The following is a 22,076-nucleotide window of genomic DNA, read 5'->3' as shown; positions in this document are numbered from 1 at the left end:
CATGCTCTGCTCTGCATGGCTGCTCCTGCATGACAGATGTGTGGGGTTTGTGGTTTCTTGCCCCGCTCTAAGGGCTGGTCAGTGCCAGCAGCCTGCCTTGCCCTGTGGGGTGAGAGGCTCAGAGCTGCCAGCACTGGGAGCAGAGAGGTGCCAGGCTGGCAGCAGGGCTGGCAGCTCCGCTCTGCCCCAGGCACAGCACAGGTGGGAAGGAGAAGCAGCACCTTTAGGTGAGGCAAGGAACAGCTGGTGGAGTCAGTGCTTGGGAAGTAACACCACAGCAACCCTGGGCCTCAAGGCTTGTCCTCCCCATGTTCTTCAGCATTAGGTTGAGAAATAGGCATTGCCAACCTGCTGGCCATGAGCTCCCACCTCTGTGTCTCAAATTCCCTCCATGCCATGCAGGAGGGCACTGGGCTTCGAGCCACTGGCTCCTGCCAGCCCTGTCCAGCTACTGCAGGACTTGGCTGCTTCCCTGCACAGTCAGGATGGGGTCAAAGGAGGTGGACAGGCTGAGTGAGCTCACGCTCACATCCCCAGGAGCCCACACTTCCAGCCTCTCCTGCAGTGGGGGGCAAAGTGGGGCAGGAGTCCCTGCAGAGCCCTGCAGTCCTGGCCAGCCTCGCTCCAGGCTCTCCTGCCCTCGGCACGGCACTTGTGTGGATCGGAGTGGTGGTCCCTGCATGCGCATGGTTTCGTGAGCGTCCCACGTGGCTCTGCTGGGGATGTCCTTGCTCCCTGCTGAGCCCCCGATGTCTGCGGCGCGGTGTCCGTGTTGTGGCTTTGATGTCACCTGAGATGTTGGACAGGGCGGCCGCCAGGCCAGGAGGGGGCTGGGAACTGCCTCGACCCTCTCCCTTGCTTGTCTCCCTGCTGGGACGTGCACAGAGGTCCTCTGGGACAGGGCACGCAGTCCAGAGCTCCCACCCCAGGGCATCCCAGAGCCTGCAGGCACTGACGGTCCCTCTCTCCACGCAGGGCTGTCGGGCAGGGCAGTGCCCACCCGGCGCTGGGGAGCAGCGGAGCAGGAAGGAGCTCACGCCGGCACGCGCGCGGGCGCGTGGGCTGTGTCCTCGCTCTGCAGGGAGAGATGATTGACCGCATCGAGTACAACGTGGAGCACTCGGTGGACTACGTGGAGAGGGCTGTGTCTGACACCAAAAAAGCGGTGAAGTACCAGAGCAAAGCCAGACGGGTGAGTCACGGCTCTGTCTGGGGCCCGTCTGCCCCTGCCTGCGCTGCTGACAGCTCTGTCCTGGGGGCAGGGCTCTGCTGCCACCCTGCCTGCCCCTCTGCCTGCCCCGGGCAGAGTGGCACAGCCTCTAAGTGCCTGGGCACTGCATTACCCCACACCACTGTCTGCAGCCCATGGCACAGCTGAGGCAGAGCTCCCAGCACAGGCTGCATGAAAGCTGACAATGAGCCGTGGGGCAGGCCTGCTGCCTGTGCCTGGGGAGAGGAAGAGGGACAGGGTGGATCCCCTGGGCCAGGCCTGCTGTGAGAGCCATGCCCCTTGCCATAAATAAATAGAGAAAAGGCATGGTCCAGCTCAGACCCTGAGCACAGTGCCAGCTGCCTGTCCCTCTCCTGACACTTGGTCCTGTATCAGCTCAGGAACCCAGGGACCACCAGCTCAGCTCAGCCAGCCCAGGGCTGAAGCAAGAGCTGGGGTGTTCATCCCTGCCCAGGGCAGCCAGAGCCCGTCTGGCTCCCAAGGTGCTGCCCAGAGCCCACCACGGGCAAAGGGGAACAAGGGCAGACTGCAGCCTCAGCTCCCGAGTGCATCCTGCCCCAACACTCACCATCCCCTCTCCCCTCTCTCCCTTCTGCTGCCGGGACACCTGAGCAGAAGAAGATCATGATCATAATCTGCTGCGTGATCCTGGGCATCGTCATCGCCTCCACCTTCGGTGGCATTTTCGGCTAAACTCACCCCACGGGACTGTTTGTGTGCGATGGACGGAGCCGCGCGTGCCATGGGGCTGCAGCCACGCCGGAGCGACCCACGCAGCCCCGGAGCCTCCCAGCAGCATTTCAGTTTCTAATGCATGGTTGTTTGTGACGCTGTGTGTGCGGTGCGGTGCGTCTGTGTGGAGGGAGCGCCGGCCCCGGGGTGCAGGCGGGGGGCCGGGGACGGTGATGGGCACGAGGGGGACCCTGGAGGGGGGAACCCGAGCTCTCATCACTGCTCCAGCCCGGGTGGCTGGCTGGGACCAGGTGGGGACAGAGGTGCCCTCGGGGCGCTGCTGCTCCTCCTGTGCTGGGCAGTCTGTGTTAGAGACAGCCAAGGATGAGGAGGGACGGGAGGCAGGTGTTAGGGGTCTTCGGGAGCGCAGTGCCCAGTCAACCTCCCCAGCTTCCCCATCACCTCCAGCCAGAGCTCTCATGTCTGTCAGCCGCGTCTGTGCTTGCAAACACCTTCCCTTGGGCTGCTTCGCTCCGGGGTCCTTCCCCAGGGGTGTGCTCTGCCTGGCCCTACCTGTCCCGTGGCTGTGCCTGGCTCTGGGGCTCTGTCCCTGTCACTCCACCAGTGGCAAGGCTGTCCCCTCCCCAGGAGAGCCCTCTCTCTGGTGCAGGTGCCGGGGGCTGGATGTGCTGCTGTGGGTGGTGGGTGCCTGATGGAGCAGTGTGGGATAAGCAGCTGCTGCTTGGGGCCATCACAGTTGCCTGGGGACAGGGACAGGCCACGGGGGGACCTGTGCTGCACCTGGTTGCTGGCCTGGCAGGGCAGGATGGCACAGGTAGTTTACAGCCAGTGAGTTTCGTTGTCTGCTCGCCCTACACCGGAGCCTCATCGTTCTGCCCTCAGCCCTGGCACATGGTGGTCCTGGTTCCTGCTGCTCCAAGGCCTGGGCTCTGTCGCTGGGATTTGAGGCTGGCACTGATGCCCACAGCCCCTGGCAGCACTTGCCTGCTCCATTCTGGCTTCTCCACACAGGCCAGGGGTTGGAGGCAGCTGGGCTCTCTCCTGTCGTGGTCCCAGGAGCAGCCCTTGCTGCATCCACCCCCCTGCAAGTGAGACCTTCCTCTTCCTGTATCCAACCAGCTCCTGAGCAGGCCAGTGCCTGACTGCCTCTTTGCCACCTCCTGGCACCCCCCTGCCCCTGGCACAGTGCCCTTCTGCTCAGCCATCCCATGAGGCACCTGCCCACGTGCTGTGGGAGCACCTCTGCCATACCCAGGAGATGAATGCAGCTGCTGGGGGGTCCTGCTGGCAGCTCAGAGGGGTCCTGTGCTGCCACTGCCTGTTCCCCTGGGGCTGGGGACAGGGCTCTGCCCTCACCTTCCTCCGGAGAGCCCAGAGCTCCAGCTGGCCTGTGCACATGCCAAAGCACCCTAGAAGAGCCCCGAGCAGGGGAGGCACCTGAGGCCAGGCTCACTGCCATGCACTGGGACAGGGCTGTGAACCCGGGTGCTGGTAGCAGAAAAGGGGCACTTGACGACAGCCAGTATTCCAGCCACGGGCAGTGTCACCTCCCTGCTCCCACCGGGGCCAGGGCAGGGCTGCTCCAGCAGCCGGTGGGGTGCTGTGGCTCAGGCGCTGGTTGTGTGGTGCCCCTGGGTGCGGGGGAAGGCAGTGGCTGTAACCACGCAGCGCTGCCTCCCCTGGGGCCAGTCCTGCCCAGCAGCAGCCCCGACACGGCTCCTTCCCTGCCACTGTCACCAGAGGCCCCACCGTACAGCCCCCGGTTGGGTCCAGCCCGGTGCCCCGCACTGCCCAGCCCAAGCCCCTCGGGGTGCTGCCACTGGAACACCCAAGGGCGGAGCCCCCCTTTCACGGTCCTGCACCAGTGGATGTCAGCTCCAGCTCTGCAGCCTGCGCGGGCCGAAGGGCTGAGGGCAGCGGGACCGCCCAGGCAGGGGCAGGAGGAAAGCACGGGCAGCGTCCCTGCTCTGGGAGGGACATGTCTGGCTGCAGGAAAGGGAGCTGGAGGTGATGCCGAGCGCCCGCGCTCCTGCCCCTGTGCAGCTCCCTGCCACGGCCGCCTGCGCTCGCTCTGCCGGGCCAGCGGGAGCCTCGGGCCCCTCCTCCGGGAAGCAATAACGCTGGGCAGGCAGGAAAACCCTCCTCCCAGGCTCCCGCCCTGCAGCCATGCCCACTGCTAGCACAAGGTGACTTATTTTTTTTTTTTTTCTTCCAAGCAGCGGCTTTTGTGGCACATGCTCACCTGACATCAGGGCTGTGGCACCCCCGTCAAGGCACAAGGGGAATTCTGGCCCTTGCTCCTTCCTTGTCGGCACCACCACTGCCAGCAGCCCCCCAGCAGCAGGAGCCGGGCGGGGCCAGTCGGGGCCGCTGGCGCTTTGCTGGGATCCTGCAGGCCGTGGCACTGCCAGGCTCCGAGGCGAGGAGCAGGCTGCCACTGCTGCCCCACAGGCAGGCTCACACTGTCCTCGCTGTGAGGGGAGGGTGTTTTGGTGCAATAATTACCCCTGCACTACGGGAAGCCCCGTTCAGTTCCTTTTTACCTACCTGTCGTTGCATGTACAGACCAAATCACCAAGTGTGGTTGTGCTTTGGGAAGACATTTCACTTTTTTCTTTTCCAGCCCCCCCCTCCCCCTCAAAACCTCCGCCCGCTTGTCCTTTGGGTTCCACCACCTCTGTTCCAAGTGCCACCTGCCCTCCCCGCGCCGGGAGCGTGTCGATGCAGTATTCCACGAGCAGTGTGGGGCACGCACAGCTTGCACTCGAACTGGGGATTGGTTTTTTTTGTAATTAATGTACTTGAAGGCTTTCCGAGCCCCCCGTGGAGTTGTACTGTTGCTGTACTGTGAGCTAAGTGTCCTTGTTTTCTATGTGGATCTTGACCCTGGCTTGCTCTGTCTCACTGGGCTGGATGACACTGTATGTTGCCTCTTTTTTCCTCCCCCCTTTTCCCTCCCTGCTAGCCTCCCTTTCTTCTCCCAAAGCTTTGGGTGCAAAACAGCTTCCCATTTTGTGGAATTTTTATGTAGAATAAACATTTGTAACTGTAAAGCCCTGGCTGGCACCTCTCTGTTTCAGGGGAAGGGGTACAGCCAGCCCCAGTACCATGGGAGCACTAAAGCAAACAGGATACCAAGCATCCTCAGGAGCAATGCCCCCAGGAATAACATTTCTGCCAGGAGGCAGCTTTGCCCTCATGGGATCCACAGCTTTACAGTGCCTGACTTCCCACCTGCACACAGAGGGGAAGCTGGCAGGGAACTAGGTGCCATATTACCCCCTCAGTACTCCCCACCATGGAAGCAGGACACAGGAGACCAGCAAACACTTCCAACTTGTTGACTCTTTAGTGAGGAGGCTGGATATCATGTCCTGGCTCACCCAGAGCTCAGCTGGCTCGCTGTACTCAGGAAGGTAAGTGCCAGCACTGCAGACACCCAAGTGGCCAGAGCACTGTCTGCCACTCCACCTTCAGCAGGCAAGCAGGGCTGGAAGCTTTGCAGTTGGCTGTTGGGCAGCACCTGAGCCAGTTTACACCATCAAGAGCCACAATGGCCTGTCCCAGCAAGTCTAAGGTGTGGGATGCCCATCTGTGCCATCCACAGGAGGCTCGCTGGAGGCACCCACACACCACGCTTCCCCAGCTGCAGAGTCCAGAGCAATTCAGAAGCGAGGGCGGCGCTTCCGACCTGTGTATTTCGTGTCTGCTCGCACCTCCCTGTGGGGAGAAGCAGGGAGCAGCTCAGCACCACCAACAGGTCACCTGGGAGGGGAAGGGAGAGGGGTTGTGGCAGGAGTTTGGACAGGTGACAGCAGGCCAGACCAGCCTCAGATGAACTCACTTGCCCTGCCGTCGTCTACGCTCCTTCTTCTCCAAGATCCAGTCCCGGCTTTTCTTCACAGACTTGCCCTTGATGTTTTTGAACCGTGTCCTGTGGAGAAGGCAGACAGCAGCTGGAGAGGAACTGAGGTGTGGGGGCACAGTTCTCTGCCCCAGAGGACTGTCACCCAGAACTGGGTCACAAAAGCAGCGAGTTCCCCTCCCACCAGTCCTGGATAAGAAGCTCAGACAGCACTGATGCCAAATGGTCCAACTCCACATAAGCTGGGGAAGGAGGCTGCTTCCAGCCCAGGCTCTGAGCTGAGGGATATTAACCATTTACAGACTGCAGCAGGCCCCCTGTGCCATACCTGACACACCAGCAGCACTCTGGGCTCTGGGACCTCAGGGGATTACAGACTCAAGCACAACCACCTTCCCTTTGTCCACTCTACTCCAAACAAGGCAAAGTCTCTGGCTTCCCAAAAATTTCCCAATTCTGCTACTGCCCTCCAAGACTAACTACTACCCTCCCCTTGGACTAAGTGACCAGAGAACAGCAGTGTAAGAGGTAGGAAAACATGGCAGCCACAAGCTCCTGGCAGCCACGACGACTTTCCTCTGGTTTTTGTTCTCTGTCTCTCCCACTGGCTGCAAGAGGGGCTCCTCTCTGCACCACTGCCATGGGAGGAGACCTGGACAGCAGGAAACTCCCCCCCCCCAGGCCACAGCTAAGCAGAGCCAAGCAAAGAACTGGACAGCAGGAAAAAGGGAACACCAAGATTCAGGCATAGCAGCCTTCATGTTTGGCATCACCATCCCTGTAAATATTCCCACTTCCACATCACTGGTCTCAGCTGGAGAGCCCAGTGCTGGACAGAAAGCACCAACAGCCTTATGGCAGAGCCCTTCAAACTAACCAGTTCTGTTCCCTGTCTCTGGGCCCTTGGGGAACAACAAGCAGTGCCCACCTGGGCTGCCAAGGGTCCTCCCATTCCTCCACTCCCAGCACGTCTTGCAGGCAGTGCTGTGGTCCCCAGGAAAACCCAGCTTTTCCCACTCCTTGCTGGGCAGAACCTGCAGCTTCACCCCTCAATGATACCTCTCGTTGGTGAACTTTGCCTGGTGCAGCTCTTCATCGGCACACTCGGTACCAAGACCCTGGAAAGCAAAACTGGGAAGTTGTGCTCTCCTCTGGAGCAGACACAGCTGACAGCCATACCATCGGAATTAGGGGGAACACAGGGATCTGCAAGGGGAAGGAGCGGAGCAGGAACAAACTGGTCTTCCAGAAATTGTACCAAAGAAAGCACGAGTCAGGGGAATAGCTTTAAACTGAAAGAGGGCAGGGCTAGATTGGATATTGGGAAGAAATTCTTCCCTGTGAGGGTGGGGAGGCCCTGGCACAGGTTGCCCAGAGAAGCTGTGGCTGCCCCATCCCTGGAAGTGTTCAAGGCCAGGTTGGAGGGGGCTTGGAGCAACCTGGGATAGAGGAAGGTGTCCCTGCTCATGGCAGGGGGGTGGAAAGAGCTGAAGTCCCTTCCAACCCAAACCATGATTCTATGAGAGGGTTTGGTGACTGGCAACAAATGTATACATGAAGTCACATCTGCCCTCGCAGAGCTGCCTGGCTCCCACTCTGCCCACAGCTCTTCCACATCACCCAGCAGCCAGGACAGCAGCTCTGCTGCCTCCTGGAGCTCCTCACCTTTGGTAACGTGCCAGATGCCCCAACAAAGAGACAAAGGAAGAACCTGAAATAACAAGAATAAAGAGCATGAAGCTGGGATTCAGCATGTGGGTCTCAGTCCCAAGCAAGACTGGGATGGTTTATTAAGACTATCAGATTTAAGCTGTAACCTCTGTCTAGGACTCACAGTAAATATCATAAGAGAGAGAACAGCTTGAGAAAAAAAGCAAAATCACTGCTAAACCCAGGCCTCAGCCCAACCACACACACAGAGACCCAGGACTCACTTCTTGGCTTTGGCACTGTTGGGGTAATCGACCACCATTCCCCCAGTAAATCCAGCTCTCATGGCTTGGGCTGTGATGAGCTCCAGCTGGAAAGAGAAGCATGTGCAAAAATTAATTAGCAGTCATCCCCCAGGAATGCCCAGGGTACCTCTGGGGAGGACCACAGCTGACTGTGCATGCCCAAGATGCTCCTGCTAAGCTCTACACCCAGCTTCTGGTGCCATCCAGACACCAGTTCCCTGCCTTTGTTTGGTTCTCCCTGCTCCTCAGTCTAACCTGGGTTAACTCTCTAGGAAATGGATACTGGGCTGGATTTTCCAGCCCTGGGGAGTTACAGGGCAGTGCTGGTGACTACAGTCAGTCTTCAGACTCAGACACAGTGGAGAAAATGCAGGACAGCAGGTTCAGATGGTGTCCTGCCACTTTCTTTGATTTTAAGGCTCAGCCCAAGACAATCTACGATGCAACAGAAACTGCGCAGGGTGTTCTCCTTAGAGGTTATTTCTTTGGGCTCTTGAGGAGCTTTCCAGCTGGCAGGAAGGACAGAGACACAGAGCTGATGCACTCAGAGCCCCAGACAGCACCCACACCCCTTCCCCACTGAGGGATGGCCTGTACCTGCTCTGAGTTCTCGGGGTACAGCTGCAGCACAGCTCGGGATCCTCGGGCCTAGGGGCAATAAAGCTGGTTACAAACCCGTGTCGGTGCAGACAACCCCTCTGGTCACCCCATGCCTGCCCCAGACACGAGCTCCCACCTCCCCAAAACCTCCGTGGCAAGGCTGCCAGAGCCAGTGAGCCACGAGGGATCACAGAAGGCAGTGGGTGCTCCTGCCAGTCCTGCCTCAGAGCAGCATTTACTTAAAACACCTGGCTTAAAATGTCTTGCCAAAAGGCATGAGCAAGGATGTAAGAGCAGGAGAGGCGTGGCAGGGAGAGTGTGGCACTTACCAGGGCAGTGTAAAGAGTGGAGAAGAATCTGTAGAGGCGTTTTGGGGGGCTGTGTGATTTCTTGTCAGCGTTACAGAGCCACTGCACTGCAGAAATACTGAGGAGCAAAACAAGACCCCCCCCCCAGGACACTGAGTCATCAGTTCCTTCCCAGAGCCTGTCACCTCTCTTTGAGCTGAATTCCAGCACTAAACATGTGCTGGGCCTCGGGGAAATGATTTAATTTTCTCCACATAGCTCTGCCTTCTGTTTTGCAGTTACACAAACCCCTCTGGAGACTCACTACGCCAAATCCCAACAAGGTGAAGTAGCTATTCAAGGCCAAAAGCATCACCAAGCATCCCCTTCAGGCCAGGTGCTCAAATCTTAGGATCATGGAATGGTTTGGGTTGGAAGGGACCATTCAGAGTAAGATCATTCCACCCCCTGCCATGGGCAGGGACACTTTCTACTAGCCCAGGTTGCTCCAAGCCCTGTCCAACCTGGCCTTGGACACTTCCAGGGATGGGGCAGCCACAGCTTCTCTGCCCAACCTGTGCCAGGGTCTCTCCACCCTCACAGGGAAGAATTCCTGCCATATCTGTCACCTCAATTTCCCCTCCTTCAGTTTGGACTCATCACTCCTTATCCTATCACTGCAGCTCCTGATGATAATTCAAGAGCTCAGCTGTGACCCCTGCCTAGCCAAGCAGGTTTTCCCAATGAGCAATCCCAGTGAGACCTTTTGGATCAGTAATGGACAGTCCCTGCTCCTTCCCAGCACCTTCCTGAGCTATTCTAAGTAGAAAAGTGCTTCTGTGCCCTTCATCCCAATACCAACCACCAACTCCTTGATCCAGGGACTGACCTTGCTGAGCAATGCTACAGACACACTTTGCTCTCCTCCTTGCTGCAGGTTTCAGCCCTCCTGACAACATCCCCAGTTTAATTTTATTTTCCTTCAACAAAATTCCGAGCTCACCAGCACAAAAGGACAAGCATCACTTGGGAAAACAGCTGTCAGGAGCTGCTTCTACCATCCAAAATCTTGGCTGTTTGTCCCAGAGTGAGGAGTCAAGTTGCACAGGGAGCAAAGAGCAGCTGACAAGGGCAGTGCTGCCCACCTGTGATGCACCAGACGTGCACCATGTGCGCTCTGCAGTTCTGTGGAGCACCAGGAGGGCTCAGTTACGGACACAGACTCACCTGATACAGCCGTCAAACATGCCAGGCCTGAAGGGAATGCCGTGACCTACGTCTGCCAGGAGCAGGTCTCCTTCCACCTCCCTCTCCACAGCCACATCTGCCGGGAACAGAGCACAGCTCAGGCAACCAGCTCCCAGCTTCGGGGACCTCTGAGGCACGGCGGGTGTGCCAGGGCAGGAGGGTCTGCTCACCCAGCATGGCAGGGCTGATGTCCATGCCAATCCAGTAGTGGCCCTCCTCAGAGATGTAATCCCCGCTCAGCCCTGACCCGCAGCTGGAGGGAGGAGCAGGGAGAGCACAGAGGTCACCGGGCTGGTCTGAGGGCACTGCCGGCCAGACACAACGCTGCTGCACCCTCTTCTTCGGCCCACGGGAGACACCCACCACCGCACACCCCTCCCAGCCCCCGGCCCCAGGCAGAGAGCCCCGCTCACCCCACGTCCAGCAGGAGGCACGGCCGGTCCTCGGGCAGCCCCAGCAGCTCCACGGCGCGCTCCGACATCTGCGACTGGATCTCCACCACGCGGGAGCTGCGAGACACGGGCTGAGCGCGGGCGACAGGCGACACCCCCTCGCACCCTCCCCCGGCACGATCCGAGCCCCGGTCCTGCCCTCCCGCCCCGCCGCTGCCTCACGGCAGGGCCGGGCCCCGCCGAGCCCAGCAGGATCCAGGCGCGACTCCCCCCACCCACGGTGTCGGCCCCATGACGAGACCCCCCTGCCGGCCCCGCAGCCCCGGCCCCGCCGTACTTCTGCGTGTACTTGCGCGCCTCGGCCTCGTCGTAGAACTGCAACGAGAGAGCGGCGGGGGCGGTGAGGCCCAGGAGGGACCCCCTGGAGGGACCCGGTTCCCCCCGTGCCCCCCCCGGTCCCGCCGCTCACCAGCTCGGGCGGCCCGCGGTGCTCGGGCCGGCGCCCGCTGCCCGCCATGCTGCCGCCGCCTGACGTCACTGCCGCGCGCCGCGCCGCCACCGCGTGACGTCACGGCCCGACGATCGTGCCTCCGCGTGACGTCATCGCATAGTCGGGATTGTTTTTCGTGACGTCACACCGTAGATGCTCATCCAGCGTGACGTCACCGTCCCGCCGGCCACGCCTCCGAGTGACATCACCGCCCCACGGGCCGTGCCCTCTCCGTGACGTCATCGCGGCGCGCCGCGGGGCGCAGGATGGCGGCGGCGCGCGGGCGCTGAGCGGCCCCGATGGAGCTCGGGCGGCTGCGGCGCCGCCTCCTCCTCCTCCTCCTCCCCGCGGCGCCGCCGCCCTCCCGCTCCGCGCACACCGGCGGGGGCGGCGCCGGGGCCCCCCGGCCGCGCCGCGACCTGTACGAGGTGCTGGGCGTGCCGCGCACGGCCACGGCGGCGCAGATCAAGACGGCGTACTACGAGCAGTCGTTCCGCTACCACCCCGACCGCAACGCCGGCAGCGCGGCCGCCGCCGCGCGCTTCGCCGCCGTCAGCGAGGCCTACCGGGTGCTGGGCAGCGCCGCGCTCCGCCGCAAGTACGACCGCGGGCTGCTCAGCCCCCAGGAGCTGCGCGATGCCCCCGGCCCGCCGCCCGCCCGCCCGGCGCCGCCTCGCCGCCCCGCCGCCGCCCCGCGCCCCCGCCGCCCGCGCCGGGCCCGCCCCGCCGCCCTTCGACTTCGACGCCTTCTACCGAGCGCACTACGGGGAGCAGCTGGAGCGGGAGCAGCTGCTGCGGGCGCGGCGGGAGCAGTTGCGCCTCCGCCGGGAGGAGGCCGCGGAGCAGGGGCGCCTCAGGGCCCTCTCCAGCCTGTCGGTGGGGCTGCTTTTCTTCACGGGCGTTGCTATCCTCTACGGCCTCAAGTGACGGCGGGGCGCCCCAGCTCCCCGGTGTCACCAGGGGTTTGGCAGAGGGCTGGGGGTGCCCCCTGCAGCTGGCAGACACCGTGTGTCTGCTGTTGGGCTGTGACAGTTCACTCTGCCGCCGTGACCTTCAGGGACGGTACGTGACCAGCAGGCTCCTTGGGCTGTGACCCGGCCCCTCTGCCAGTGTGACCTTCAGACACAGAGTGCCCCTGGCCGGCACAGGACGTGGCAGTGGTGTGACCTCTGGATACCCTCTGTGGGCTCTGCTCCACAGCCTGTGCTGTGCCCCCAGCGTGACCTTGCACAGGTGGTACGAGAGCCCCACAGGCTCTGATGTGCCCCCTCAGCTGATACCACCTGCAGACACAGTGCCTACCAGGCAAACGTGGCTCCTGGACATTGGACTGGGACGTGTCTTCTCCTTTGGCACAGCTGTGTGACCTTGGTGTGCCCCAGGTGCCTGTTGTGAGCTGCAGCAGAGATTAAAGGCTGTCAGAGGTGGGGTGTGCTGTGTGTGTTCGGGGCTGTGCTCACCGTGGTTCCTGCTAATCCCAGGCCTGCCACCTCTGTGCTGTCACACCTGCCAGTACTACATCTCTGTGGGATTTTAGGAACTGCCCTTGTCTGACCTTGCTCTGGGTGGTGAGTACAGAAGTGCTGGCTTCAGACCTGGCCTGGAAGATGAAACCTGGGTCCATGGTGGCTCACGTCCTGGTCAGCGTGTGACATTGCCTGGAGGTGCTCCCCAAAACACTTCCGTGTCTGAAGTTCTGTGTCCTGTCTGGGGCCTGCCAGGAGCTTTGCACAAGCCCCTCCCTCCGAGGCCTTTGGGAGGGGCGCAGCTGGGAGCACCGAGTGCCATTACCTGAGTTTTACACATATCTGAGCATCGTTTGCACATGAGAGTATTTGCCTATTTAAATTTTGAAGTGTTTTAAGAACTGAAGATCTCTCAGAAGCTTCTCTCTCTCCTTGTTGTGAAGGGTTCACCTGTGCTGTGCTGCTGCTGCCTGGAGGGAGAGAATCTTCATGGCAGGGACCTGAGTGCACCAAAGACTTTGTCTGGGGTGTGCAGGAGCCCAGCCCTCGTTATCTTACAACCCAGAGCCTGGGTCATGTTTTGTCCCAGCACAAGAATGTTAAAAGCAAATTCCCCGTGCTTTCCACTGTGGAGTTCCGTGATCCTGATCGGAGCCTGGGGCAGTGGCACAGCAGGAAGCACCACATCCTGCTTTCCAGGATTGTCCTCTGCCTTTTCTGGAGAGCCTTGTGCCACTTCCAGCCGCAGACTCCAGAGGCTGCTGTGTGCTTGGAGTAAATTCAGCTGAATTTCAGGCAGAGAGAGCTCTCCAGGATCCTCTCATGGTTGTCAGTCCATCCCTCTATGTGGCATCACAGTGCTGAAGCATCACTCTGGGAAAAGCAGGAGCCCAACATTCATGGGTTACAGAGGGAAAGTCTCCAGAGTTGTGGCTCTGGCACAAAAATGCTGATGCATTTTCATGCTCATTGTCATTCTGTAAACCAAATCACTGGAAAGATCAGAGGTGGCTCCTCTGACAAAGTCTGGCAGAAAACATTCTCTTCCAGGCCGGAAAAGCTAGAGGTGTTCATGGGGCATTAGGGAACGCCTCTCTAGCTCTTACCCAAACAGGTGGTTTGAGCAGTTCCTACTACTGGTTCTTCCTCAGGTCACCGTGATGTATCTTGAACATTAAAGACGTCCATCCATAAACTGGTGATAAAATGGCACATCTTTCTTTTGGTGGTTCTGGGTGGTAAATATTCCTTGCACTTGCTGGAAAACAGGGTTGGGGGACAGGTGGGTGTTTCACATCCTGACTGCAGCCAGTGAAGAAGAGTGTGGGGAGCTGGTTCCAGTGCTGGGAAGGGTGGGCAGCCTACAGTCAGTGGGGCAGGCTGGCCTCCCTGGGGAAGCATGGTATGCAGGGTGCCCTAAAACTTCTCCCCAGTGTCACCTTTGCCCTGGTCAGGCCTGACTGCTCCTCTGCTCCAGGAAGGATTTCAGGAGCTTGGGCACAAAGTGGCTGGAGCTGGTCCAAACACACGGACACACACAGGGTTCTGCCCCTTCTTGTCCTTGTGTCAATACTGTCATTGCATTCTTGTCGTTCCCCAGTTGTTTCCTTGGTGGAGAAGGTGCCAGGAGCAACTGGATTTGATGGTGCTTCCCTTTAGCCAGGAGAGCAGATCTCAGTATCAGACTGCACTGGCAGCTGTCCACAGCCCCTCCTGGCCTGGGCCCTCAAGGGGAGGTCAGGGAACATCCTGAGGACTTTGCTGGGAGAAGTGTGATGTTCCCTGAGGGGACTTCCTCCTCCTCACTCTCAAGCCCACTGGGGCCATTTTACACAGTTTTTAGCACATCTTACCCCTCACTTCATCACTCTGTAGCTCCACATTTCATCTGCCTTCATGGTAAGTGATGTATTGTACCCCTGCTGGATGCTGGTCCTTCACTCCTCTTGCCCCTGACACCATGTTTTGCCAGCACTGTGTCACCAAAAGGAACTGCCCGAGGGTGAGCTGCTGATGGGGCCTCAGCTGTCACCCCATGCCAGGCCTGGACTTCTTTACCCAGCTCTTTCACCTGAGGGGTTTTTCTGGGTTCCTTCGTGTTGCTCATTGCCACCCTTGAATCACAACAGACATCACACCAAAGGGAAGCAACTAAATCTGAGTAATTGGCCACTTGGTGATTTGATACTGTCACATCGAAAGGAAATCAAAAGTTCCAGGGGAGCTGAGACAAGCTGGATGAAGCCTGACAGCCCCAGAGCTGAGGCCTTGCAAGCTCAGTGCAGACCCCGCTCCCCAGTCCTACCCCAGCCCGTTCTCGTGCGTTGATGTCCCCATAACCACAGGTTTGGGGTGCTGAGCTGCTCATTGGGGGTGCTGGGTGCTGCAGCCTGGGGGTGTGGGGTCACAGAGCCCCATCAGGGCGTCTTCCCTCCTCCTGGAGTAGCTGGGCTGCTCGTTGGAAAGGAAGGGGTTAAACCTGGCTCCTGGAAGGCCTTTGGAGCTGCCAGCTGGGCTGGGGGCAGGAGGGGCAGGCTGGGGCAGCAGAATCCTGAGCCTGGCCATCAGTCTCCTCCCAAAGGGGCTGGTCTGGCAGGGCTGGGGCTGAGGGGACAGCCCCTGGGACAACCTCAGCCCTCACCTGCCTTGGGATCTGTGGGCAGAGCTCTGCTCCCCAGTCCTGCTGCTGGTGGCTCTGCCCACCCAGGGAAGGGCTGCCATGCTTGGCAGCACCCGAGGATGGGGGGGGGGCAGCTCCCCCTCCCTTCAGCAACATCCCCTGCAGCCACTCCTCTGTTAATAGAGTTAATTGTTAATAGAGTTCTTTTGATTAACAGCCCAGAGGGGCCCAGCTGGGGCACCCTCGCACCCCAACCCTGACTGGCTCCAGCTCAGGTTTACACCCCATTTGCACCCCCACTGCTCTGGGGATTATGGCTCAGGGGGGTCTCTTGGGGACACAAACACAGCCCCACCCCTCCTCTCCCAGCTATCCTGGCTCTGGGGGCTGCTTCTTATCCAGCCTGGCTTCCACAGAGCCAGTCTTGGGTAGGATGGGGGGCACCTCCAGCTCCCTGCCCGGGTTTGGCTGCACACCAGCTGGAGAGGGGCTGGACTGGGCCCAGGCTGCTCCCTGGCCCAGCAGAAATAAATGCATGAGCACACCCAGTGGCAACCCTTCCTCCTCCTCCCTGGGGTGAGCAAGGGCACCTTGCCCCCCCTTGATGTGGCTCTGCTGGGCAGGGACAGGGAGAGCCAGGGAGAGCCACCTTGCAGGCAGGAGGGTCACAGAGGGTCACCCTGTCTGCTGCCAGCTCCTTACTGCCTGTTAACCAATATCCCTGCCTGTTCCATGCAGGACCTTGTCCCCACTCCCAGCTTCCTGTGAAGGGGCTGGAGCTGCTGGTGGGAGCAATCAGGCAGACACCCCACGTTCCCCAGGGGCACAGGGTGCACCAGGGTGCACGGACACTTCCTGCCAGGACCACCACAACTGGGGGCCCAGCCACTCACCTGGGGCAGTGTGTGCTCCAAACTGGCCAGGACCAGCTCCAGGGTGGGAGGAAGGCAAGGGCTCACCTAATTTAGCAGCTCTCCTGTGGTCAAAGGCCCCCAGCCTGGAGGTTCCCCACTCTGAAGTGGGGTGGTGGCCAGCCCAGAAGGACCATGAGCCTGCCAGGGCCAGCCCAAGCTCCTGGAGCAGGGCAGGTGCCTGGGGTGCTGCAGGGCTCCTATAGAGGGACAGACAGACAGACACCTAGGGCCATGGCAGCCCAGCTCACTTTGGTCCTTGGACTATCACTTTTAGTGTCAGCTCTGATGGGACACACACCCTCCCCAGGCTGCAGAGAGGCAGCTGCTCCCCCTGAGGGTTCACACTCATGGAGCTGCCTTGGAGGTGACTTGGCACCTGCTCAGGCCAGGGAAGTTTGTCCTGGAGCTGGTGACAGACCCACACAGCACTGCCTGGGAGACCCACTGGTGGGGCCTGTCTGATTTTTGGGTGGCTTGGCTCCTCATGCATTGTCCCATCTGGCAGGGCAGTGACAGCCCACCAGCGTTGCCTCTGCAGGTGCCTGGCTCTGGGCTCTGGCACACATCATATCCCCAGCCATCACCTCAGGATCCTCTCCTGAGCCATGGGCTAAAGTGGTCTTCCTCTTCCAGGTGGGCATGCTCATCCCCAGGGAGAAGCCTTCTCACTCAGAGCAAACACCTCATTTGGGCCCACGTCCCCACACTGCACCCACAGCTCTGGGCATTCCACACTGTCTCCCTCAGGGTAGCCTGGGGTAGGTGGGCATGTGCACCCCAGCCCCTCCAAACACTGCACAGACAGTCCCACACTGACCAACTGGCCTCCTAAATGCTTCTGCTTGGTCCCCTGACATCCCTGGTTAGGTCACCCCTGTGGGACTGGCACAGTGACCCAATCAAACTCCTGTGTTGTGGCTGCCACCCTCCTGTGACCCTTCCTCCTGGTTCCCGTGGTCCTTCCTCCTGGCATGTGGCAAGCACAGAGCCTGACTGTGGTAATCAGGCCTTTCATTGACAGGCTGAGCCCAAATTGAGCCTAGTGAGACCCAGGAAAGCAGGAGGTGCTCTGTGAAACCCCAGATACTCCAGTGACTACCATCTCCTCACCTGCCAATAAAGCCACAGTGGCTGGTCCCCAATTCACCTTAACTTTTAAACCTGCTTGAACTGGTTATACTGGATAAATGGCCCCAGTCCCACAAATGAGGGCTGAAGTGGAGGGTGATCAGACATTGCAAGCTCATGATCCGTATTTTGTGTGTCTTTGTAGCCTGAGCCAGGGCCTCTTGTTGCTTGGGATGATTTCCAAACAGTTTATATACCAGTGCCAAGCTGCAGGGTGGGCAGTCAACTGGGAAGAAGAAAAGAATGCTACAACCAGACCAGGGCTGAGAGCACGAGAAGAGCTTGAAACCAAATCAAAAGCTAAAAACAGCACAAAGAGACACCCCACAGCAGGGAACAAACAACCCAGGGCGCCCAGGAGGCTGCAGCTGGAGGAACCAGGGCTGTTCCCCCTCGATGGGGGACACCATTCCCTGGTCTCATCATCATGTGATATTAAGCAAAGCAACAGAGGAGCCTGGGATGACACAGGGTGAGCTCAGGCTTCTTGCCACCTGTTCCACTGGGGGTTGGTGGAACTGGGGAGACAGATGGGGAATGGCAAAGTGCACAATGGCCTCAAGGGGATGAGAAAGGTGGGCACAAGCACAGGCTGATGAGACCCGCGGCTGTCAGGCTGTGAGTGAACCCAGCTGGCCCTGGGGTGAGGGCTTGGCTGATGGCATGTGGCATCTCTGGTCACCAAAAGTCTTCACCATGTGCAGGGCCAGACTGGTCCCTGACACCTCTCTTGGTGGGAACACATGATCGTGGGGGGCTCTGCAACCCCTCTGGGGGCTCTCGCCTCCCCCAGGGTGGTGATGGGCTGAGCCAAGAGCAGGCACGATGCCTGGGGGCTCCTCAGGCTGGAGAACCCTCCTTGGCTGCCAGTCACCCCTAAGTCTGGCAAGCTTCCCCCTGCAACCCCTTTCTCCCTGCCTGCCCTATCCTGCTGTTCACAGCCAGAGCCAAGGGGTAACACAGAGCATGGAAAGAGCCTTTATTTAGGAAGCATGTGGCACCCAGCGCCCCTGGGCCCTTTTCCCTGCTATCCCCCCCGACCGAGCCCACTGACATCCCTAAAAATCACCCACCCCCACCTCCTCTTGCTGTGGATGCAGAGACCTCCCCCTGGCAGCTCCCCAAACACACGACCCCCTCCCCAGCCACAGCACCTGCCCCATCCCACCCCCAGCCAAGCACCTCCATCCCTCTGTGAGCACCCACCCCTGTGCCTGCCCCACAAGACCCCGCAGCCCCTCAGAGCTGCACCTACGCCACCCCCCTCCCCACATGCTCCCTGGCCAGGGTGTTCCTGCGCAGCCCCCGTGGAGGCACAGGATCAGGGACATCCCCCATCCCTGCCCTGCTACCGGTGAGGAGGCTCCTGCTGCTGGTGCCGCAGCCGCTGCTGCCTGCGGACCGGCTGGGGGCTGAGCACGGGGATGTGTCCCACGAGGCGCAGGGGAGAGCCTGGGCTGGGGATTTCGGAGCAGGGAGATGCTGGCTGCTGTCCCAGGGCCGGGAGATGGTGCTTGGGAGGCGCAGCTGGCACGGGAAAAGGCACCACGGCCTCCGAGGGGATGAGGAAGGCGGGCACAAAGCCGTAGGAGAGATCGAAGGCTTTGGGGGCTACTCCACTCCGTAACGGGGCAAGGCGGGCTGGTGGTGGGCTAGCCGGGGCACCTGGGCACTTGGTGGGGCCCGCAGGGTCCCTCCCCACCTGGTCCTTCTGCACCTGGTCCTTCTGCACCTGGTCCTTCTGCAGCAGCTCCTGCAGTTTCTCCAGCTGCGTCCGGCAGATGTGGGAGCGTGTGCGGCTCTGGCAGAAGGACTCCAGAAAGGACTCAAGGGGCAGGTCCTGGGCCAGGAACTGCTCTATCTGTACCTGTAGGATGGACAGTGGGACAACATCAAGCCAAGAGAGCTGTAGGACCACAGAGGGAGCAATCCTGGACCCTTGGACTCTTCTCCAGACCTGGCATGTGGGAAGGCATGGAGAGCAGTCCAGGGCCCAGGCAAGGAGGGGGCAGCAGCACAGGGGTCTCAGATGACTCACCTCTGACTCTGCTTCGGAGGCATCAAGCTTAGCTTGGAGCTCGCCCAGGGCGCTCTGTGGGTTCCACTTCTCCAGGTAAGCCTCTGTGTGTCAGAAGGGGATGGGGCTGCCAACCTGCCAACTTTCCCCTGGATGTCCCCACTGCTGGGGTTGCCATCTTTCCCACCCCAAAGCATCAGCTCCCCCCTACCTTGAACTGAAACACCCCCAAACACATCCCTGGGGCCACCTGCACACCAAGGCCTGCTTTCCACCTTGGCTCTATGGCTGCTCAGAGCAGCTGGGGCTGCCCCATCCCTGGAAGTGTCCAAGGCCAGGTTGGAGCAACCTGGTCTGGTGGAAGGTGTTCCTGCCTGTGGCATGGGGGGGAAACCAGATGAGCTTTAAAGTGTCTTCCAACCCAAACTATTCTGGGATTCTGTGACTGGTCCCAGATGAGGGTTCACTGTGTCACAGGCAGCATCATCCCCCATCACTCCTGATCATGACTGGACCATTTCCCCGGGGCAGGTTCAAAGATGCTGAGCCCACCTGGACCCTCATATTAATACAGGTTGCTCCAGCCACCCCAAGCTCTGCCCCATCCCATCAGCTGCACCCCACTCACCCAGGCGCTGCTGCTTGTCCCAACATGCCTCTCGGATCTCCCGCAGCTCCTGGTACTTGATGGCCAGGGAAGCCTTCCCGTCCTCCAGCCGTGGGCGCAGGGACAGGTTCACCCTGGCCTGGGTGCAGTTTGAAGCCAAACACATCTCCCGCTCCTGCTGCAGGCTCTGGAACTGTGGGTACAGGAGCGTGGGATGTGTCAGCACTGGGAGAAATGGGCAGCAGCCTGGGAGAAATCCAGCAGCCTGCTGGGCGGGGGTCCGAGTCCATCCAGGCACGAACCGCCTCTTCCTGCACTGTCTCCATGCCTCTGCTCTGCCTAGAGCATCCCGGGGGGATGCAAAGCCTGGCGCCGGGCTACACACGGAAAACCCCAGCGCCGGCTACCCTTTTCCTTCAGGAAAAGGGCTCGGCAGCGGGCATAGATGTCGGGGGGGACACACGCATCCTCCCCTCGCTGCGCACACACTGGAGGGGCCCAGGGGAGACGCTGAAATGGGGCCGAGAGCGATTCCAGAATAACCTGCGCCCGCTCCCGCAGCGGAGCCGGGAGCGCGCGGGGCTCATCCCTCATCCCGGCTGCGCGCAGCGAGGCCGGGCTGGAAGGCGGGCGAAGGGCCGGGGCCTCCCCAGATCTCGGGGCTGCGGGGGACAGCGGATGGGTTTGGTGGCTGTGGGTTTGGTGGCTGTGGGTTTGGTGGCCCGAGGCTGCAGCACAGGAGCCCCGCGCAGCCGTGGCCAGGACGCCCGAGCCGATGTTCCCCCGCCCCGCCGGTGGATTCTGCGGCTCCTCCAGAGCCCCCGGGATTACGGGTGTCAAGGAAGGGGCAGCGGGCGGCGGGGCCGGGACGGGCGGGGGATGCCCGGCCCTGCAGCGCCGGTGCCCGGGCCGCGGGCGGCTCCACCTTGCGCACCGGGACAGCCCCGCTGGGGCGAGCGACGACGGCTCGGCCCCGCCGGCTGCGGGACGCGGTCCCCCCCGATCCCCCTCGATCCCGCCGGCCCCCCGTTACCTTCCTGCTGAGGCGGGCGGCGCGCTGCAGTCGCGACTCGTCCTGCAGCAGAGCCCGGAGCTGCGCCGTGCTCAGCGCCCCGAGGCGGCGCGGGGAGCCGGGCGGCACCGCGGGCCGGGACATGGGCCGGGGCCGGGATTAGGATCGGGATCGGGATCGGGACCGATCCCCGCCCCCGCCGCCGGGAGCCGCGCGCGCCCCCCGCGCGCCGCCCCCGCCGGTCTTAAAGGAGCCGCAGCGGAGCACGGGGCGCTCCCGCTCCGCACCGCTCCTCCCCGCACCGCACCGCACCGCACCGCCCCCGGCCAGGGCACACCGGCACTGCTCCCGCCCCGCACCGCCCCCGGCCGGGGCACACCGGCACTGCTCCCGCTCCGCGCACCCTGCGCACCGCACCCCGCTGTGCGCACCCGACACCCCGCTGTGCCCACCCCGCACATCGCTGTGCCCACCCCGCACCTCCTTGTGCCCAACCCGCACATCGCTGTGCCCACCCCGCACATCGCTGTGCCCACCCCGCACCCCTCTGTGCCCACTCCGTCCTACACCCCTCTCTGCGCACCCTGCTCCCCTCTGTGCACCCTCCGCACCTCACTCGGCACAACCCGCACCCCGCACCCCCACTGGGCGCGCCTCGCACGGCCCCCGCGCCACCAACGTCCCGCACCCTACTGTGCCCATCCCGCCTGCTGCCGCCGCGGTCTCACCCGTCCTGTGGCACCCCGGTGCCCTGTCCCCGCGGCTCCGGACAGGCGGGAGCCAAGGGACACCCTGTCACTGGGACACCCTGTCGCTGCAGCTCTGTTCGAGCCCCTTCGGCCCCCGGGGAGGGCAGAGGTGGGAGCGCTGCCCCGCTGGGACCGGGAACTGCTGCCACAGGGTGCTGTGGTCACTAAATGTTTGCAGTGATTCAGAGACCTAGAAGAAAAATTCCAGGACCCCCCAACAGCCATCTCTCCTTGCTGATACCAGCTTGTGCTCCTGCCATAGGAGAGCTGCTCTTCCAGACAACACAAATGCATGCTGGAGCTCTCCTGTGCCTCCCCTCCCCGTGCTGAGGTGCCCAATCCAAGGCAGGCACGGGCTGTATGTGGAGGTCCCACCAGTCCTCCGTGCTCTGGTTTGGGAGGCTCAGAGGTTGATGCTGGAGGCTCTCACTGGGGCGCTTCCACCAGGAGTAGCCCCAGATTTTCTTTTTCCTCAGACACCCACAGCTGCAGGTGCCCCCACTCTGCAGTGCTCAGGGCCATTCTCTGGAGCAGTGCCAGGTCCTTTCTGGCTGGGACATCTCCCACTGCTCATTTCTCTCAGCATTTTCTAATTTCTCAAACCTCTCTGGATGGCTCCCCAGTGCACACTGGGCTCTGCAGCTGGTGGGCCAGGGATGGGTTTTCCCTGGCCCTGGAAGGTGAAAATCATGGCTGGTCTTAGAAGTGAAATTCATGGCTGTTACTGTGCTGCCCCAGGACGAAACCAGAAGGGGTTTGTGAAGGCCAAAGAGCTTCTCCAAAAGTCTGTCCTGGCAGTGCC

At 61.1% G+C, this 22,076-nt stretch overlaps 5 protein-coding genes across 6 annotated transcripts in view; 2 read left to right on the top strand and 3 right to left on the bottom strand.

Moving 5' to 3' along the window:
- Positions 1-4,977, top strand: part of STX1A (syntaxin 1A) — a 61,885-nt gene extending 56,908 nt beyond the window's left edge. Inside the window, exons 9-10 of the mRNA XM_050326002.1 lie at positions 1,082-1,192; positions 1,847-4,977. Coding sequence (XP_050181959.1) covers positions 1,082-1,192; positions 1,847-1,924 — 189 coding nt within the window. The 3' untranslated portion in view covers positions 1,925-4,977. The remainder of the gene's footprint in view (positions 1-1,081; positions 1,193-1,846) is intronic.
- BAZ1B (bromodomain adjacent to zinc finger domain 1B) overlaps positions 1-9,848 on the bottom strand; it is a 192,446-nt gene extending 182,598 nt beyond the window's left edge. Inside the window, exon 1 of the mRNA XM_050325961.1 lies at positions 9,156-9,848. The gene's annotated coding sequence lies outside the window, so the exon portion shown is untranslated. The remainder of the gene's footprint in view (positions 1-9,155) is intronic.
- BUD23 (BUD23 rRNA methyltransferase and ribosome maturation factor) lies at positions 4,115-11,239 on the bottom strand. Of its 2 annotated transcripts, none has more exons than XM_050326005.1 (12): positions 10,741-10,963; positions 10,609-10,646; positions 10,293-10,388; positions 10,050-10,132; positions 9,859-9,955; positions 8,674-8,770; positions 8,342-8,392; positions 7,724-7,809; positions 7,455-7,500; positions 6,849-6,907; positions 5,769-5,858; positions 4,115-5,644 (listed from the first exon to the last, which is right to left on the bottom strand). In XM_050326005.1, exons 1-12 carry the CDS (start codon positions 10,786-10,788, stop codon positions 5,590-5,592), a joined length of 846 nt encoding a protein of 281 aa, XP_050181962.1. In that variant the 5' UTR covers positions 10,789-10,963; the 3' UTR covers positions 4,115-5,589. The 2 variants fall into 2 exon arrangements, 1 of the variants encoding a protein (XP_050181962.1); XR_007630130.1 differs by having other exon boundaries at positions 5,597-5,644; positions 6,849-6,995; positions 10,741-11,239.
- On the top strand, positions 11,036-11,835 carry DNAJC30 (DnaJ heat shock protein family (Hsp40) member C30). The gene is given in 2 exon segments (XM_050326014.1): positions 11,036-11,411; positions 11,413-11,835. Coding segments are annotated over 2 exon segments (627 nt in total). The 5' UTR covers positions 11,036-11,060; the 3' UTR covers positions 11,689-11,835.
- A 6,295-nt stretch (positions 11,836-18,130) lies between these two features.
- VPS37D (VPS37D subunit of ESCRT-I) lies at positions 18,131-20,715 on the bottom strand. Its single transcript, XM_050326003.1, has 4 exons — positions 20,547-20,715; positions 19,535-19,706; positions 18,928-19,010; positions 18,131-18,756 (listed from the first exon to the last, which is right to left on the bottom strand). Exons 1-4 carry the CDS (start codon positions 20,667-20,669, stop codon positions 18,238-18,240), a joined length of 897 nt encoding a protein of 298 aa, XP_050181960.1. The 5' UTR covers positions 20,670-20,715; the 3' UTR covers positions 18,131-18,237.
- Between the last annotated feature and the right edge of the window lie 1,361 nt (positions 20,716-22,076).

The sequence above is a fragment of the Myiozetetes cayanensis genome, unplaced genomic scaffold (genome assembly GCF_022539395.1).
Source record: "Myiozetetes cayanensis isolate MyiCay16 unplaced genomic scaffold, myiCay2020 scf30, whole genome shotgun sequence".
Classification (NCBI taxonomy): Eukaryota; Metazoa; Chordata; class Aves; order Passeriformes; family Tyrannidae; genus Myiozetetes; species Myiozetetes cayanensis.
This window is presented reverse-complemented; position numbering and strand designations above follow the sequence as displayed.

Bases quoted from the DNA above. Each gene is read 5' to 3' on its own strand.
- BUD23 (XM_050326005.1), bottom strand. From the start codon at position 10,788: ATGGCGGGCAGCGGGCGCCGGCCCGAGCACCGCGGGCCGCCCGAGCTG. The intron at 10,133-10,292 runs GTGAGCGGGGCT...TCCTCCCTCCAG, and splicing joins TGCCTCCTGCTGGACGTGGG to CTGCGGGTCAGGGCTGAGCG. The intron at 9,956-10,049 runs GTGAGCAGACCC...TGTTCCCGGCAG, and splicing joins CATCAGCCCTGCCATGCTGG to ATGTGGCTGTGGAGAGGGAG.
- VPS37D (XM_050326003.1), bottom strand. From the start codon at position 20,669: ATGTCCCGGCCCGCGGTGCCGCCCGGCTCCCCGCGCCGCCTCGGGGCG. The intron at 19,011-19,534 runs GTGAGTGGGGTG...TCTGACACACAG, and splicing joins GGACAAGCAGCAGCGCCTGG to AGGCTTACCTGGAGAAGTGG. The intron at 18,757-18,927 runs GTGAGTCATCTG...TCCATCCTACAG, and splicing joins CCTCCGAAGCAGAGTCAGAG to GTACAGATAGAGCAGTTCCT.